At 43.8% G+C, this 19,990-nt stretch overlaps 1 protein-coding gene across 1 annotated transcript in view; it reads right to left on the bottom strand.

Annotated features, from left to right (window-relative positions):
• The window catches only part of LOC124119493 (centrosomal protein of 120 kDa-like), a 43,070-nt gene that overhangs the window by 2,449 nt on the left and 20,631 nt on the right, over positions 1-19,990 (bottom strand). Inside the window, exons 10-21 of the mRNA XM_048400220.1 lie at positions 19,641-19,773; positions 19,354-19,503; positions 18,023-18,140; positions 17,735-17,802; positions 17,094-17,190; positions 16,693-16,833; positions 16,370-16,459; positions 11,916-12,008; positions 11,398-11,510; positions 10,693-10,741; positions 10,086-10,208; positions 8,728-8,972 (exon numbers count right to left, since the gene is read on the bottom strand). Coding sequence (XP_048256177.1) covers positions 8,728-8,972; positions 10,086-10,208; positions 10,693-10,741; positions 11,398-11,510; positions 11,916-12,008; positions 16,370-16,459; positions 16,693-16,833; positions 17,094-17,190; positions 17,735-17,802; positions 18,023-18,140; positions 19,354-19,503; positions 19,641-19,773 — 1,420 coding nt within the window. The remainder of the gene's footprint in view (positions 1-8,727; positions 8,973-10,085; positions 10,209-10,692; positions 10,742-11,397; positions 11,511-11,915; positions 12,009-16,369; positions 16,460-16,692; positions 16,834-17,093; positions 17,191-17,734; positions 17,803-18,022; positions 18,141-19,353; positions 19,504-19,640; positions 19,774-19,990) is intronic.

Here is a 19,990-nt window from a genome sequence, read left to right as displayed (position 1 = left end):
AACATCAAGAATACGCCATACATCCCAACATCAAGAATACGCCATACATCCCAACATCAAGAATACACCATACATCCCAACATCAAGAATACACCATACATCCCAACATCAAGAACACACCATACATCCCAACATCAAGAATACACCATACATCCCAACATCAAGAATAGACCATATATCCCAACATCAAGAATACACCATACATCCCAACATCAAGAACACGCCATACATCCCAACATCAAGTACACGCCATACATCCCAACATCAAGAATACGCCATACATCCCAACATCAAGAATAGGCCATACATCCCAACATCAAGAATACGCCATACATCCCAACATCAAGAATTCGCCATATATCCCAACATCAAGAATACACCATACATCCCAACATCAAGAATACGCCATATATCCCAACATCAAGAATACATCATACATCCCAACATCAAGTACACGCCATACATCCCAACATCAAGTATACACCATACATCCCAACATCAAGACTACACAATACATCCGAACATCAAGACTACATCATACATCCCAACATCAAGTACACACCATACATCCCTACATCAAGAATACACCATACATCCCAACATCAAGACTACATCATACATCCCAACATCAAGAATACACCATACATCCCAACATCAAGAATACACCATACATCCCAACATCAAGAATACATCATACATCCCAACATCAAGAATACACCATACATCCCAACATCAAGAATACGCCATACATCCCAACATCAAGAATACGCCATACATCCCAACATCAAGTACACGCCATACATCCCAACATCTAGAATACACCATACATCCCAACATCAAGAATACGCCATACATCCCAACATCAAGAACACGCCATACATCCCAACATCAAGTACACGCCATACATCCCAACATCAAGAATACACCATACATCCCAACATCAAGTACACACCATACATCCCAACATCAAGAATACACCATTCATCCAAACATCAAGAATACATCATACATCCCAACATCAAGAATACACCATACATCCCAACATCAAGAATACACCATACATCCCAACATCAAGAATACACCATACATCCCAACATCAAGAATACACCATACATCCCAACATCAAGAACACACCATACATCCCAACATCAAGTATACACCATGCATCCCAACATCAAGAATACACAATACATCCCAACATCAAGAATACATCATACATCCCAACATCAAGAATACACAATACATCCCAACATAAAGTATACACAATACATCCCAACATCAAGAATACACCATACATCCCAACATCAAGAATACACCATACATCCCAACATCAAGACTACATCATACATCCCAACATCAAGAACACGCCATACATCCCAACATCAAGTACACGCCATACATCCCAACATCAAGAATACGCCATACATCCCAACATCAAGAATAGGCCATACATCCCAACATCAAGAATACGCCATACATCCCAACATCAAGAATTCGCCATATATCCCAACATCAAGAATACACCATACATCCCAACATCAAGAATACGCCATATATCCCAACATCAAGAATACATCATACATCCCAACATCAAGTACACGCCATACATCCCAACATCAAGTATACACCATACATCCCAACATCAAGACTACACAATACATCCGAACATCAAGACTACATCATACATCCCAACATCAAGTACACACCATACATCCCTACATCAAGAATACACCATACATCCCAACATCAAGACTACATCATACATCCCAACATCAAGAATACACCATACATCCCAACATCAAGAATACACCATACATCCCAACATCAAGAATACATCATACATCCCAACATCAAGAATACACCATACATCCCAACATCAAGAATACGCCATACATCCCAACATCAAGAATACGCCATACATCCCAACATCAAGTACACGCCATACATCCCAACATCTAGAATACACCATACATCCCAACATCAAGAATACGCCATACATCCCAACATCAAGAACACGCCATACATCCCAACATCAAGTACACGCCATACATCCCAACATCAAGAATACACCATACATCCCAACATCAAGTACACACCATACATCCCAACATCAAGAATACACCATTCATCCAAACATCAAGAATACATCATACATCCCAACATCAAGAATACACCATACATCCCAACATCAAGAATACACCATACATCCCAACATCAAGAATACACCATACATCCCAACATCAAGAATACACCATACATCCCAACATCAAGAACACACCATACATCCCAACATCAAGTATACACCATGCATCCCAACATCAAGAATACACAATACATCCCAACATCAAGAATACATCATACATCCCAACATCAAGAATACACAATACATCCCAACATAAAGTATACACAATACATCCCAACATCAAGAATACACCATACATCCCAACATCAAGAATACACCATACATCCCAACATCAAGACTACATCATACATCCCAACATCAAGTATACACCATACATCCCAACATCAAGAATACACCATACATCCCAACATCAAGAATACGCCATACATCCCAACATCAAGTACACACCATACATCCCAACATCAAGTACATGCCATACATCCCAACATCAAGACTACATCATACATCCCAACATCAAGAATACACCATACATCCCAACATCAAGAATACGCCATACATTCCAACATCAAGAACACGCCATACATCCCAACATCAAGAATACACCATACATCCCAACATCAAGAATAGACCATATATCCCAACATCAAGAATACACCATACATCCCAACATCAAGAACACGCCATACATCCCAACATCAAGTACACGCCATACATCCCAACATCAAGTATACACAATACATCCCAACATCAAGTATACGCCATACATCCCAACATCAAGAATACACCATACATCCCAACATCAAGTACACGCCATACATCAAGAATACGCCATACATCCCAACATCAAGAACACGCCATACATCCCAACATCAAGAATACACCATACATCCCAACATCAAGAACACGCCATACATCCCCACATCAAGAATACACCATACATCCCAACATCAAGACTACATCATACATCCCAACATCAAGAACACGCCATACATCCCAACATCAAGAATACACCATACATCCCAACATCAAGAACACGCCATACATCCCAACATCAAGAATACACAATACATCCCAACATCAAGACTACATCATACATCCCAACATCAAGAATACACCATACATCCCAACATCAAGAATACGCCATACATCCCAACATCAAGAACACGCCATACATCCCAACATCAAGAATACACCATACATCCCAACATCAAGAATACGCCATATATCCCAACATCAAGAATACATCATACATCCCAACATCAAGTACACGCCATACATCCCAACATCAAGTATACACCATACATCCCAACATCAAGACTACACAATACATCCCAACATCAAGACTACATCACACATCCCAACATCAAGTACACACCATACATCCCTACATCAAGAATACGCCATACATCCCAACATCAAGAATACACAATACATCCCAACATCAAGACTACACCATACATCCCAACATCAAGAATACACCATACATCCCAACATCAAAATACACAATACATCCCTACATCAAGAACACGCCATACATCCCAACATCAAGAATACACCATACATCCCAACATCAAGACTACATCATACATCCCAACATCAAGAATACGCCATACATTCCAACATCAAGAACACGCCATACATCCCAACATCAAGAATACACCATACATCCCAACATCAAGAATAGACCATATATCCCAACATCAAGAATACGCCATACATCCCAACATCAAGAACACGCCATACATCCCAACATCAAGTACACGCCATACATCCCAACATCAAGAATACGCCATACATCCCAACATCAAGAATACGCCATACATCCCAACATCAAGAATACGCCATACATCCCAACATCAAGAATTCGCCATATATCCCAACATCAAGAATACACCATACATCCCAACATCAAGAATACGCCATATATCCCAACATCAAGAATACATCATACATCCCAACATCAAGTACACGCCATACATCCCAACATCAAGTATACACCATACATCCCAACATCAAGACTACACAATACATCCCAACATCAAGACTACATCATACATCCCAACATCAAGAATACACCATAAATCCCAACATCAAGAATACGCCATACATCCCAACATCAAGAATACGCCATACATCCCAACATCAAGAATACACCATACATCCCAACATCAAGAATACACCATACATCCCAACATCAAGAACACACCATACATCCCAACATCAAGAATACACCATACATCCCAACATCAAGAATAGACCATATATCCCAACATCAAGAATACACCATACATCCCAACATCAAGAACACGCCATACATCCCAACATCAAGTACACGCCATACATCCCAACATCAAGAATACGCCATACATCCCAACATCAAGAATAGGCCATACATCCCAACATCAAGAATACGCCATACATCCCAACATCAAGAATTCGCCATATATCCCAACATCAAGAATACACCATACATCCCAACATCAAGAATACGCCATATATCCCAACATCAAGAATACATCATACATCCCAACATCAAGTACACGCCATACATCCCAACATCAAGTATACACCATACATCCCAACATCAAGACTACACAATACATCCGAACATCAAGACTACATCATACATCCCAACATCAAGTACACACCATACATCCCTACATCAAGAATACACCATAAATCCCAACATCAAGACTACATCATACATCCCAACATCAAGAATACACCATACATCCCAACATCAAGAATACACCATACATCCCAACATCAAGAATACATCATACATCCCAACATCAAGAATACACCATACATCCCAACATCAAGAATACGCCATACATCCCAACATCAAGAATACGCCATACATCCCAACATCAAGTACACGCCATACATCCCAACATCTAGAATACACCATACATCCCAACATCAAGAATACGCCATACATCCCAACATCAAGAACACGCCATACATCCCAACATCAAGTACACGCCATACATCCCAACATCAAGAATACACCATACATCCCAACATCAAGTACACACCATACATCCCAACATCAAGAATACACCATTCATCCAAACATCAAGAATACATCATACATCCCTACATCAAGAATACACCATACATCCCAACATCAAGAATACACCATACATCCCAACATCAAGAATACACCATACATCCCAACATCAAGAATACACCATACATCCCAACATCAAGAACACACCATACATCCCAACATCAAGTATACACCATGCATCCCAACATCAAGAATACACAATACATCCCAACATCAAGAATACATCATACATCCCAACATCAAGAATACACAATACATCCCAACATCAAGTATACACAATACATCCCAACATCAAGAATACACCATACATCCCAACATCAAGAATACACCATACATCCCAACATCAAGACTACATCATACATCCCAACATCAAGTATACACCATACATCCCAACATCAAGAATACACCATACATCCCAACATCAAGAATACGCCATACATCCCAACATCAAGTACACACCATACATCCCAACATCAAGTACATGCCATACATCCCAACATCAAGACTACATCATACATCCCAACATCAAGAATACACCATACATCCCAACATCAAGAATACACCATACATCCCAACATCAAGACTACATCATACATCCCAACATCAAGAATACACCATACATCCCAACATCAAGACTACATCATACATCCCAACATCAAGTATACACCATACATCCCAACATCAAGAATACACCATACATCCCAACATCAAGAATACACCATACATCCCAACATCAAGACTACATCATACATCCCAACATCAAGTATACACAATACATCCCAACATCAAGTATACGCCATACATCCCAACATCAAGAATACACCATACATCCCAACATCAAGTACACGCCATACATCCCAACATCAAGAATACGCCATACATCCCAACATCAAGTACACGCCATACATCCCAACATCAAGAATACACCATACATCCCAACATCAAGAACACGCCATACATCCCAACATCAAGAATACACCATACATCCCAACATCAAGACTACATCATACATCCCAACATCAAGAACACGCCATACATCCCAACATCAAGAATACACCATACATCCCAACATCAAGAACACGCCATACATCCCAACATCAAGAATACACAATACATCCCAACATCAAGACTACATTATACATCCCAACATCAAGAATACACCATACATCCCAACATCAAGAATACGCCATACATCCCAACATCAAGAACACGCCATACATCCCAACATCAAGAATACACCATACATCCCAACATCAAGAATACGCCATATATCCCAACATCAAGAATACATCATACATCCCAACATCAAGTACACGCCATACATCCCAACATCAAGTATACACCATACATCCCAACATCAAGACTACACAATACATCCCAACATCAAGACTACATCATACATCCCAACATCAAGTACACACCATACATCCCTACATCAAGAATACGCCATACATCCCAACATCAAGAATACACCATACATCCCAACATCAAGACTACACCATACATCCCAACATCAAGAATACACCATACATCCCAACATCAAAATACACAATACATCCCTACATCAAGAACACGCCATACATCCCAACATCAAGAATACACCATACATCCCAACATCAAGACTACATCATACATCCCAACATCAAGAATACGCCATACATTCCAACATCAAGAACACGCCATACATCCCAACATCAAGAATACACCATACATCCCAACATCAAGACTACATCATACATCCCAACATCAAGAATACACCATACATCCCAACATCAAGAACACACCATACATCCCAACATTAAATATACACAATACATCCCAACATCAAGACTACACCATATATCCCAACATCAAGTACACACCATACATCCCAACATCAAGAATACACCATACATCCCAACATCAAGAATAGACCATATATCCCAACATCAAGAATCGACTGTACATCCAATACATTTAGTGCTTAGTTTCTCTGCTCTGCCATTCTAAGTACCCTTACTTGTTGAGCTGTATCTCTCTGCTATCCTAAGTACCCTTACTTGTTGAGCTGTATTCTCTCTGCTATCCTAAGTACCCTTACTTGTTGAGCTGTATTCTCTCTGCTATCCTAAGTACCCTTACTTGTTGAGCTGTATCTCTCTGCTATCCTAAGTACCCTTACTTGTTGAGCTGTATTCTCTCTGCCATCCTAAATACCCTTACTTGTTGAGCTGTATTCTCTCTGCTATCCTAAGTACCCTTACTTGTTGAGCTGTATCTCTCTGCTATCCTAAGTACCCTTACTTGTTGAGCTGTATTCTCTCTGCCATCCTAAATACCCTTACTTGTTGAGCTGTATTCTCTCTGCTATCCTAAGTACCCTTACTTGTTGAGCTGTATTCTCTCTGCTATCCTAAGTACCCTTACTTGTTGAGCTCTATTCTCTCTGCTATCCTAAATACCCTTACTTGTTGAGCTGTATTCTCTCTGCCATCCTAAATACCCTTACTTGTTGAGCTGTATTCTCTCTGCCATCCTAAATACCCTTACTTGTTGAGCTGTATTCTCTCTGCTATCCTAAGTACCCTTACTTGTTGAGCTGTATTCTCTCTGCCATCCTAAATACCCTTACTTGTTGAGCTGTATTCTCTCTGCTATCCTAAATACCCTTACTTGTTGAGCTGTATTCTCTCTGCTATCCTAAGTACCCTTACTTGTTGAGCTGTATCTCTCTGCTATCCTAAGTACCCTTACTTGTTGAGCTGTATTCTCTCTGCCATCCTAAATACCCTTACTTGTTGAGCTGTATTCTCTCTGCTATCCTAAGTACCCTTACTTGTTGAGCTGTATTCTCTCTGCTATCCTAAGTACCCTTACTTGTTGAGCTGTATTCTCTCTGCTATCCTAAATACCCTTACTTGTTGAGCTGTATTCTCTCTGCCATCCTAAATACCCTTACTTGTTGAGCTGTATTCTCTCTGCCATCCTAAATACCCTTACTTGTTGAGCTGTATTCTCTCTGCTATCCTAAGTACCCTTACTTGTTGAGCTGTATTCTCTCTGCTATCCTAAATACCCTTACTTGTTGAGCTGTATTCTCTCTGCTATCCTAAATACCCTTACTTGTTGAGCTGTATTCTCTCTGCTATCCTAAGTACCCTTACTTGTTGAGCTGTATTCTCTCTGCTATCCTAAGTACCCTTACTTGTTGAGCTGTATCTCTCTGCTATCCTAAATACAATTACTTGTTGAGCTGTATTCTCTCTGCTATCCTAAATACCCTTACTTGTTGAGCTGTATTCTCTCTGCTATCCTAAATACCCTTACTTGTTGAGCTGTATTCTCTCTGCCATCCTAAACACCCTTACTTGTTGAGCTGTATTCTCTCTGCTATCCTAAATACAATTACTTGTTGAGCTGTATTCTCTCTGCCATCCTAAATACAAATACTTGTTGAGCTGTATTCTCTCTGCAATCCTAAATACCCTTACTTGTTGAGCTGTATTCTCTCTGCCAACCTAAATACCCTTACTTGTTGAGCTGGTTCTTGATGTCCTCCAGCTCCTTTTTCTCGGCCTGCACGACGTCCTTCTCCTCGGCGGCGAGGTAGCGCAGCCTCATGTGCTCCAGTTCCTGCTGCTGCTTCTTGAGCTGCGCCCGCGCCACATCCTGCTCCCGCTGCTTCAGCCGCGCCAGCTCCTTCAGGGCGCGGCCCCACTGCTGCTTGTAGTGCACCTTTGACTTGCTCACTGCATCAAGCTTTCGTTCCAGCTCAACCTGGACAAATAATGGTGGCCTTTTCATATACAGAGTGGACTGGGACTGGACTTGTTACACAACATTGTCCATCCACCAGTACCCTGTTCAACAAAGTTATCTTAGCAGTACAACATTGTAAGGGTACTTGAAAGTATAGGAATTACTCTTAACACAACTATTGTTTTTGGAACAGTGCCGTGTACTATTAGTCTATTAATTGTAATTTTTCTCACGGCCAAAAGAACAGCACTTTACTTGATGAAAACATCAGGCTTAAACTTGGACATTGGAGCTTGGACAATGGTATGTTGTACATGTTGTACTTTCAAATAACAAATACAGAATAACCATGTAACGGCTGCACATCCCCCATCCCACAATAAACAAGAAAACAGCGTTATCACTATCCCCGCCAAAAATGGTGTGAGAGAGGGTAACTCCAAACGATTTTGAAAAGAGACACCACAGTTTTGGTAGAAATACCAAAATATCAAAAGGCACCAGTTTAGCATGTGTTTTCTTCATATGCATAGTAATGCTCCGGAAACAAAGCGAGACAGATGGATGGACGACCAAATGCATGGATGGCACTCATTCCTATATCCCCCTTCTACTCTGAGCATTGTCAACATCTTGGCATATAACCACTATGGAAGAACCCCACAAGCAGATTTGGTGCTGACAAACCAAGAATCACATTTGCACAGGAATCTGTCAAACTCTGCACAGCCAATTGCAATGGCTCAGACAACCTGTCCACAAATGCCTCCTCAACCACTAGAACTGAGTGGAATTTAAGTGAGTGAAAAGGTGTTCAACACCACTCCGAGCATGTTGAGACAGCAACACCTGATTTCAGCAGAAAATGGATGACCACTCTGGTGAAACACACAAGTATGGGAAATGGCGCTGACAGAATGATCAAGGATGATGATGACGATGACAACGACGAAAAGTATTTATAACACGGATCATTAGGAGCTAGCTTCAGATTTGAGCTCATGACCACTGTATCCATGGGACTAAGGGACATAACTCTGTACTGTGGTGCCATTTCCCAAGTCACCCGTGCCGGTCCAGCCAAAGAAAGATATATACATGGTTATAGAAAACATTCAAATCAAAACCCACCTTTTCTAATGTGAGCAAGTTGATCTCTGACTGGAGTCGCACTTCAGGCTTAGTGTTCTGCTGTTCTTTATAAATAGAAAATTCCTTTTCTGAAGACTTGAGCTTCCTATCTCCATCAGCTAACTAAAAGTAAACAACATATTCATATAGCAGTGAATTAACCATAAAACAAATAAAACTGGTCTGTAACATATTTTACTTGAGAGCTTTTACATATCAATGTCTGTGAAGGTATCTAATGCACAACACACAGACGGCAAAAATGTTAATTCTACCTTGAATTTACTAGAACAGGTCCCACTGACCTATGATTTATGTATCAGACAAATAAATAGTCAGGAGGTCAGGCTCTTGGACTTGGCTGGTTGCTTGTTATTGTGGTTCAGGGACACAGCTGATAATATCAATCACTGGTTTGTCAGGTCCAGATTTAGCGTGATTTGACGATTTACAGCAATTTAGCTGGAATACTGCTGACTGTGGCATTAAACAACCAACTGTGGCATTAAACAACCAACTGCCCAGTACAACACCTCACCACTTAGTACAGCCAAGATCTTCCTGTTGTGTTACTATACAATCGTAACACCAACACCATCTCTATTACCTCTTGTTTGTATCTGGACACTAACTCTTCTAATTCTTTTACTTTCATCCTGAAATAGGAAAAGAAACATGCATAAGATGTCAAAGGAGAGAAAGGCAATGTTGTGTTGAGTATGGGGTGAGTGAGTTTGTGTAACGCTGCTTTGAACATATCCTCCATTAGCAACTTCCCACGTTATTTCTCAAGCACCTGAGTGTATTGGATGGCTATATAGCATCATGTTATACAAATCACCCACAAAAAAGAAGGGAAGGGTCCAGGATATTTATCATGATACAGTGGAGATATAGTACACTAGATAATCGACAATGATTGGAACAGTATTTGTGTCATATCACAGGGTGTCAACTTTATGTTGGCGGAAAGCCTGCAGCATTGCAGGTAGTATGTTTACCTTTGTAACCGAGAGAACCTGAGAACAGTTAGGTACAGGGATGACACAGAAAGTATCATAGCCCATGACCAACAGATCCTGTCACTACAGGTGGGTGTCACTATTGGGTGATCAAGAAAACAGCAAAATTAAATAGCATACCTCAGTTTAATTTTATCTACAATTCTTTATTTTCAGTGTTCCTTATTTATTACACAAGCCATATTTACACATTATGATGAGATACACCAACAAACCAGTATGCAAGTGGGACATCAAATGTACATGCAGCATTACCCACTAAACTATCCCACTGAAGTATTGTATTTCACCTCTCTAGATCTACTTTGTGGTCACAGTCCTCCTTGTGTCGATGTGAGGCTTCCTTCATCTCTTGCAGCTTCCTCTCATGGTCACGCTGAAGGTCTGCCCGCAGACGCAAAACCTGACAGAGAGACAAGGACCACAGTATTTAACCAACTACTAACACTGTCTATTGGATATCAGTAAGCTGATCAATGTAGTGAGGGAAATAGTACCTAATACTGGCCATGGCTTCACATGCATATACCCTATCATGTCATGAATTTGAGATGCAGCAGTTAGTGAAGCCAATAGTTAGGGTGAGACAAACCATGCGGAGCCTGACTCCTGTACACATGGTCATGACTATGACATAACTAGAAAGATCACAAAATCTGCATACATTCTTTATGAAATTGTTGTAATATAAACTGACTATATCTTTGCATGCGCAACAGTACCTTCTCTTTCTTAACTTAATTTCACTCTCTATGGAAATAATAATAAAATCTGCATTTGATCTTTTTGTATGTGGGACCACACCCACCTCCTGTTCATTGACAGCAAGCTGCTTGTCTCTCTTCTCCAGGCTGGCAAGGGCCTTCTTCAGCTGCTCCTCATGCAGGGTGTACTCAACCACCTGGGGACAGATGTCAGGTGTACAGTCTCGAAACATGCCCCTCCCTCCCTACTGGCCACATGGGGACAGATTCAGGTGTACAGTCTCGAAACATGCCCCTCTCTCCCCTCCCTACATGCCACATGGGGACAGATGTCAGGTGTACAGGCTAAAAAACATGCCCCTCCCTCCCTACTGGCCACATGGGGACAGATTCAGGTGTACAGTCTCGAAACATGCCCCTCTCTCCCTTCCCTACTGGCAACATGGGTACATGTCAGGTGTACAGTCTAGAAACATGCCCCTCCCTCCCCTCCCTACATGCCACATGGGGACATGTCAGGTGTACAGTCTAGAAACATGCCCCTCCCTCCCTTCCATACTGGCCACATGGGGACAGATGTCAGGTGTACAGTCTAGAAACATGCCCCTCCCTCCCCTCCCTACTGGCCACATGGGGACATGTCAGGTGTACAGTCTAGAAACATGCCCCTCCCCTCCCTCCCTACTGGCAACATGGGGACAGATTCAAGTGTACAGTCTCGAAACATGCCCCTCCCTCCCCTCCCTACTGGCCACATGGGGACAGATGTCAGGTGTACAGTCTAGAAACATGCCCCTCCCTCCCCTCCCTACATGCCACATGGGGACAGATGTCAGGTGTACAGTCTAGAAACATGTCCCTCCCTCCCCTCCATACTGGCCACATGGGGACAGATGTCAGGTGTACAGTCTCGAAACATGCCCCTCCCTCCCCTCCCTACTGGCCACATGGGGACATGTCAGGTGTACAGTCTCGAAACATGCCCCTCCCTCCCCTCCATACTGGCCACATGGGGACATGTCAGGTGTACAGTCTTGAAACATGCCCCTCCCTCCCCTCCCTACTGGCCACATGGGGACAGATGTCAGGTGTACAGTCTAGAAACATGCCCCTCCCCTCCCTCCCTACTGGCAACATGGGGACAGATTCAAGTGTACAGTCTCGAAACATGCCCCTCCCTCCCCTCCCTACTGGCCACATGGGGACATGTCAGGTGTACAGTCTAGAACATGCCCCTCCCTCCCTACTGGCCACATGGGGACAGATTCAGGTGTACAGTCTTTAATCATGCCCCTCCCTCCCCTCCCTACTGGCCACATGGGGACAGATGTCAGGTGTACAGTCTAGAAACATGCCCCTCCCCTCCCTCCCTACTGGCCACATGGGGACAGATTCAAGTGTACAGTCTCGAAACATGCCCCTCCCTCCCCTCCCTACTGGCCACATGGGGACATGTCAGGTGTACAGTCTAGAAACATGCCCCTCCCTCCCTACTGGCCACATGGGGACAGATTCAGGTGTACAGTCTCGAAACATGCCCCTCCCTCCCTACTGGCAACATGGGGACAGATTCAGGTGTACAGTCTCAAAACATGCCCCTCCCTCCCCTCTCTACTGGCCACATGGGGACATGTCAGGTATACAGTCTAGAAACATGCCCCTCCCTCCCCTCTCTACTGGCCACATGGGGACATGTCAGGTGTACAGTCTAGAAACATGCCCCTCCCTCCCCTCCCTACATGCCACATGGGGACATGTCAGGTGTACAGTCTAGAAACATGCCCCTCCCTCCCCTCCCTACATGCCACATGGGGACATGTCAGGTGTACAGTCTAGAAACATGCCCCTCCCTCCCCTCTCTACTGGCCACATGGGGACATGTCAGGTGTACAGTCTAGAAACATGCCCCTCCCTCCCTACTGGCCACATGGGGACAGATTCAGGTGTACAGTCTCGAAACATGCCCCTCCCTCCCCTCCCTACTGGCAACATGGGTGCATGTCAGGTGTACAGTCTAGAAACATGCCCCTCCCTACTGGCCACATGGGGACAGATTCAGGTGTACAGTCTAGAAACACGCCCCTCCCTCCTTACTGGCAACATGGGGACAGATTCAGGTGTACAGTCTCAAAACATGCCCCTCCCTCCCCTCTCTACTGGCCACATGGGGACATGTCAGGTATACAGTCTAGAAACATGCCCCTCCCTCCCCTCCCTACTGGCCACATGGGGAAAGATGTCAGGTGTACAGTCTCGAAACATGCCCCTCCCTCCCCTCCCTACTGGCCACATGGGGACAGATGTCAGGTGTACAGTCTCGAAACATGCCCCTCACTCCCCTCCCTACTGGCCACCTGGACCTCTGTCCCATGATTATGTTCTGACTATCCCCACTCCGTCTATGACTGTTTCCTGACTATTCCCACTCTGTCCCATGACAGTGTGCTTACTATCCCCACTGTCCCATGACAGTGTGCTGAATATCCCCACTCTGTCCCATGACAGTGTGCTGACTATCCCCACTCTGTCCCAAGACAGTGTGCTGACTATCCCCACTCTGTCCCATGACAGTGTGCTGACTATCCCCACTCTGTCCCATGACAGTGTCCTGACTATCCCCACTCTGTCCATAACTGTGTCCTGACTATCCCCACTCTGTCCATTACTGTGTCCTGACTATCCCCACTCTGTCCATTACTGTGTCCTGACTATCCCCACTCTGTCCCATAACTGTGTCCTGACAATCCCCACTCTGTCCCATGACTGCGTCCTGACTATCCCCACTCTGTCCCATAACTGCTTCCTGACTATCCCCACTCTGTCCCATGACTGTGTCCTGACTATCCCCACTCTGTCCCATAACTGCGTCCTGACAATCCCCACTCTGTCCCATGACTGTGTCCTGACTATCCCCACTCTGTCCCATAACTGCGTCCTGACTATCCCCACTCTGTCCCATAACTGCGTCCTGACTATCCCCACTCTGTCCCATGACTGTGTCCTGACTATCCCCACTCTGTCCCATAACTGCGTCCTGACTATCCCCACTCTGTCCCATTACTGTGTCCTGACTATCCCATATCTGTCCCATGACTGCGTCCTGACAATCCCCACTCTGTCCCATAACTGTGTCCTGACTATCCCCACTCTGTCCCATCACTGTGTCCTGACTATCCCCACTCTGTCCATGACTGTGTCCTGACAATCCCCACTCTGTCCCATAACTGCGTCCTGACTATCCCCACTCTGTCCCATCACTGTGTCCTGACAATCCCCACTCTGTCCATTACTGTGTCCTGACTATCCCCACTCTGTCCATTACTGTGTCCTGACTATCCCCACTCTGTCCCATAACTGTGTCCTGACAATCCCCACTCTGTCCATGACTGTGTCCTGACTATCCCCACTCTGTCCATGACTGTGTCCTGACTATCCCCACTCTGTCCATTACTGTGTCCTGACTATCCCCACTCTGTCCATTACTGTGTCCTGACTATCCCCACTCTGTCCATTACTGTGTCCTGACTATCCCCACTCTGTCCCATCACTGTGTCCTGACTATCCTCACTCTGTCCATGACTGTGTCCTGACAATCCCCACTCTGTCCCATGACTGTGTCCTGACAATCCCCACTCTGTCCATTACTGTGTCCTGACTATCCCCACTCTGTCCCATAACTGTGTCCTGACAATCCCCACTCTGTCCCGTGACTGTGTCCTGACTATCCCCACTCTGTCCATTACTGTGTCCTGACTATCCCCACTCTGTCCATTACTGTGTCCTGACTATCCCCACTCTGTCCATTACTGTGTCCTGACTATCCCCACTCTGTCCCATCACTGTGTCCTGACTATCCTCACTCTGTCCATGACTGTGTCCTGACAATCCCCACTCTGTCCCATGACTGTGTCCTGACAATCCCCACTCTGTCCATTACTGTGTCCTGACTATCCCCACTCTGTCCATTACTGTGTCCTGACAATCCCCACTCTGTCCATTACTGTGTCCTGACTATCCCCACTCTGTCCATTACTGTGTCCTGACAATCCCCACTCTGTCCATTACTGTGTCCTGACTATCCCCACTCTGTCCCATGACTGTGTCCTGACAATCCCCACTCTGTCCCATCACTGTGTCCTGACTATCCCCACTCTGTCCATTACTGTGTCCTGACAATCCCCACTCTGTCCATGACAGTGTCCTGACAATCCCCACTCTGTCCCATAACTGTGTCCTGACAATCCCCACTCTGTCCATTACTGTGTCCTGACTATCCCCACTCTGTCCATTACTGTGTCCTGACTATCCCCACTCTGTCCATTACTGTGTCCTGACTATCCCCACTCTGTCCATTACTGTGTCCTGACTATCCCCACTCTGTCCATTACTGTGTCCTGACTATCCCCACTCTGTCCCATAACTGTGTCCTGACAATCCCCACTCTGTCCCATGACTGTGTCCTGACTATCCCCACTCTGTCCCATGACTGTGTCCTGACTATCCCCACTCTGTCCATGACTGTGTCCTCACTATCCCCACTCTGTTCATGTCTCCCTACCTTCTTCTGCAGCAGCACCTCTCTCTCTCGGTCTCTCTTCTTCCACTCCTCTGCCAGTGCACGCATGTAGGCAGCCTCTTTCTGCTTCAGCTTGGAAAAGAGCACACACGCTTATTTCAGCATTTGATGCAATCTAGTGCACTGTAGCTCACATGTTAATATATCCCACATCACAAACTGTATTGCATGCAGCATAGCATAAATATTCTGACATTAGGTATCCACTGTGACCATCTTTCAAAAGGATCAATCTGAGGTTAATTCAAATAAGCAAATGTGAAATGTATTAATCACAATAACATAGATCTCCTAGGAGCTGTTACCTGGTTCTCAAATGCCTGTTCCTGACCTTCCTTCCACATCTCCAGCTCTAAGGCTGCCTTATACTCCGCCGACTCTCTGGGACTCGTCTCCATCCCTCCGCCTGACTCCACTCCACTGGCGGCATAGCCTGATGACAGGCCCTGAACAAAAGCTCATTTCAGTCAACACAGCAACAATCATACTTGCAAATCATATCCATTCTAGAAACACAAACTTAACACTTTTTGGTCATGCTGACACTCAAGGGAGTATAAGTTTAGATACACAGAGGAATATGTGCACTTGTGTCTGCTTAATATCTTTCTGTCTGGTACGGTCATAAAGCAACAGGCGGGTTTCAAATAGAAGTCTCAAAAATTTTTGACAGCCTAACTTGATTACATTGAAACAGTTGACTTACTTGACTCTCTGATGATGGTATCACAGGTTGTGTGGGCAGAGGCCCCCAGTCCTCCAAGCTCAGGACTGTGCTGATCTCAAACATACAGGCCGACTTTCTGGAGAAGAGAACAGCATCCTGACATTAGTATGTGGAGTACAGGTAGAAAATCAGCTTAGAAATAGGACCACTTCTGGAATGCTGCAGGTCTTATTATTATCCGTGAAGTCACAACAAGCTACCTCCACATGGTTGGTTGGTTGGTTTGTTGTTTAATGCCGCACTCAGCAATATTCCAGCTATATGACGGCGGTCTGTAAATAATCGAGTCTGGACCAGACAATCCAGTAATTGATATCATGAGCATCGATCCACTCAATTGGGATCGATGACATGCATCAACCAAGTCAGCAAGCCTGACCACCCGATCCCGTTAGTCACCTTTTACGACAAGCATAGTTGCCTTTTTACGTCAAGCATGGGTTGCTGAAGACCTATTATACCCCGGAATCTTCACGAGTAACCTCCACATGGAACACCTCCACATGAAGGTATGACAGAACCCAGATTGCAACTCAAGGCATCATAAAGAGCAGAGGTTTAAATGGGGCTGCTTAGTCATCACTCCTTATTCTACAGAACAGAAAAAACATGGCACTTACCCATCCACACTGGATGCTGCTATCCTGTCACTATATTCCTGTCTCCAGCCACTGCCCCCTGTATTGTTCTGAAATATTAATAGAGTGTGTGCATGAGAGGTAGGTATTACCCCATCGATAGCAGTATTGTACCAATATTATATCATGGTCTTGCTATAATAAGCACTGTATACTAAGTGTGGTGCTGTGCAGTGTTTGTTATTAAGGGGGATTCTTCGGGTTCTTTAGATTTGCATGCTGCAATATTTGAATCTAGGGACCCCTAAACCTTCACTTTAAGCCACTTACCATCACTTTTGACTTGTCCACTGTAATGATCTGTCCAAGTGGCAGTCTGGCCCCACCCAACAGAATGTCTTTTGACAATTGCCGATCTCGATGCCAAATCTCTACTATAAGAGGAACTCTGAAACACAGACGAAAAAGGCATAAAGTAAGCAGGAATAGACGACCAGGTCCACAGCATGACATACCAATCACTAGGGCTGTTACGATTCACTTGTGTATTCGGTGAATCGAACTGTATCCATTCAATGAATTGAATTCGTTATTCGTGGCCACTAGAATTGAATATTTATGAACATGCAATCATGTGCATTTACATAAAAATATCCATAAGAACATATTATATGCATAGATTTCTTCAAAAGACAACACTCTTATACTATTTAATCTGACAGTATTGTGGTCACTGGTCATTGTCGCATTTGAGCAGATACTAGCACCTGGATAAGTGCAGTATAGAAATTTATAATATATTAATAATTAACAAACCATGTCATATATTTTGTTGCTTCACTGAACATAACAAACAATACATGAACTGCTGACTTGTTATTGTATTCGTGAATTAATATTCGTATTCGTTTCACAATATTCGTGACATGAATTGTATTCGCCTCATAGTGTATTCGTTGCAGCCCTACCAATCACGATGACAAGGGTTTGTGTAACTGCAGTTTGAGAGAAAACAAGTAGTACTTTCAGATTTTCACTTTTTTTTTCAGAACAAGCAGCCTAGTGGGCAATGTCCTAACCTAGTAGGACTGTAAGATCAAGAGGGAAGTACGAATATACTGAAACAAAAGACCAGAGGAACTACACCACTGGAGTAACTGGAGTAACTGAAGGAACAATACTACAGGACTCACTGGAGGAACAATACTACAGGACTCACTGGAGGAACAATCTTACTTTACCCACTGGAGGAACAATACTACAGGACTCACTGGAGGAACAATACTACAGGACTCACTGGAGGAACAATACTACAGGACTCACTGAAGGAACAATACTACAGGACTCACTGGAGGAACAATACTACAGGACTCACCGGCGGAACAATACTACAGGACACACTGGAGGAACAATACTACAGGACTCACTGAAGGAACAATACTACAGGACTCACTTGAGGAACAATACTACAGGACTCACTGGATGAACAATACTACAGGACTCACTGGAGGAACAATACTACAGGACTCACTGGAAGAACAATACTACAGGACTCACTGGAGGACAAATACTACAGGACTCACCGGAGGAACAATACTACAGGACTCACTGGAGGAACGATAGTACAGGACTCACTGGCGGAACAACACTGCAGGACTCACCGGAGGAACATATCCTGCAACTGCTGCAAAGGGCAGGCAAAAGAAAAGGCACAGAATGACTGTGGGAGGAGAACTTCCATCCCCTTCCTGATCTCCACTGGAGGGTTGGTCAGTACAGGAGATGCCACCCCAAAGAAGGGATAGGAATACCTGCAACAAACATTACATTATAACAAACAAACAAAATATCTTAATTAATGAGTATGGCATATAAGTGTTTATACTTATATTTTATGATATTAGGTAATGAAACAATTCTACATTATCATGATTATGGTGTCACTTACTTAAGGTAAACATTATTGGTGTGTGTGGAGATATGGTCACGGATGCTGCGAAGGTCGATGGAGAAGATGAAGTGGTGCGACTGTGCCGGAATGCTCACATGATGCTGTGTGGTGCTGTCGGAAATTGGGGTTGCTGGACATAGAGGAAAAACACTCAACTTCAATATAAGAACAGGGCACCTCTTTTAATCTCTCTTCTGTGTCAGTTACACGTCCAATAAGATGTACTCCACTCAGTCGCCTGGGTGCCTATCTTAACCACAAATTCCAACAGAGTAGTATGATATCTGATGTGCTTCCTCAGCCTCATCAAGAAATACTGAATGGTTTATGAAGCTCCACAAAATGAA

This window comes from Haliotis rufescens, unplaced genomic scaffold, assembly GCF_023055435.1.
Source record: "Haliotis rufescens isolate VD_foot unplaced genomic scaffold, xgHalRufe1.0.p SCAF_1, whole genome shotgun sequence".
Classification (NCBI taxonomy): Eukaryota; Metazoa; Mollusca; class Gastropoda; order Lepetellida; family Haliotidae; genus Haliotis; species Haliotis rufescens.
Note: the sequence above shows the minus strand (reverse complement) of the source record. Positions and strands in the feature narration are given on the sequence as shown.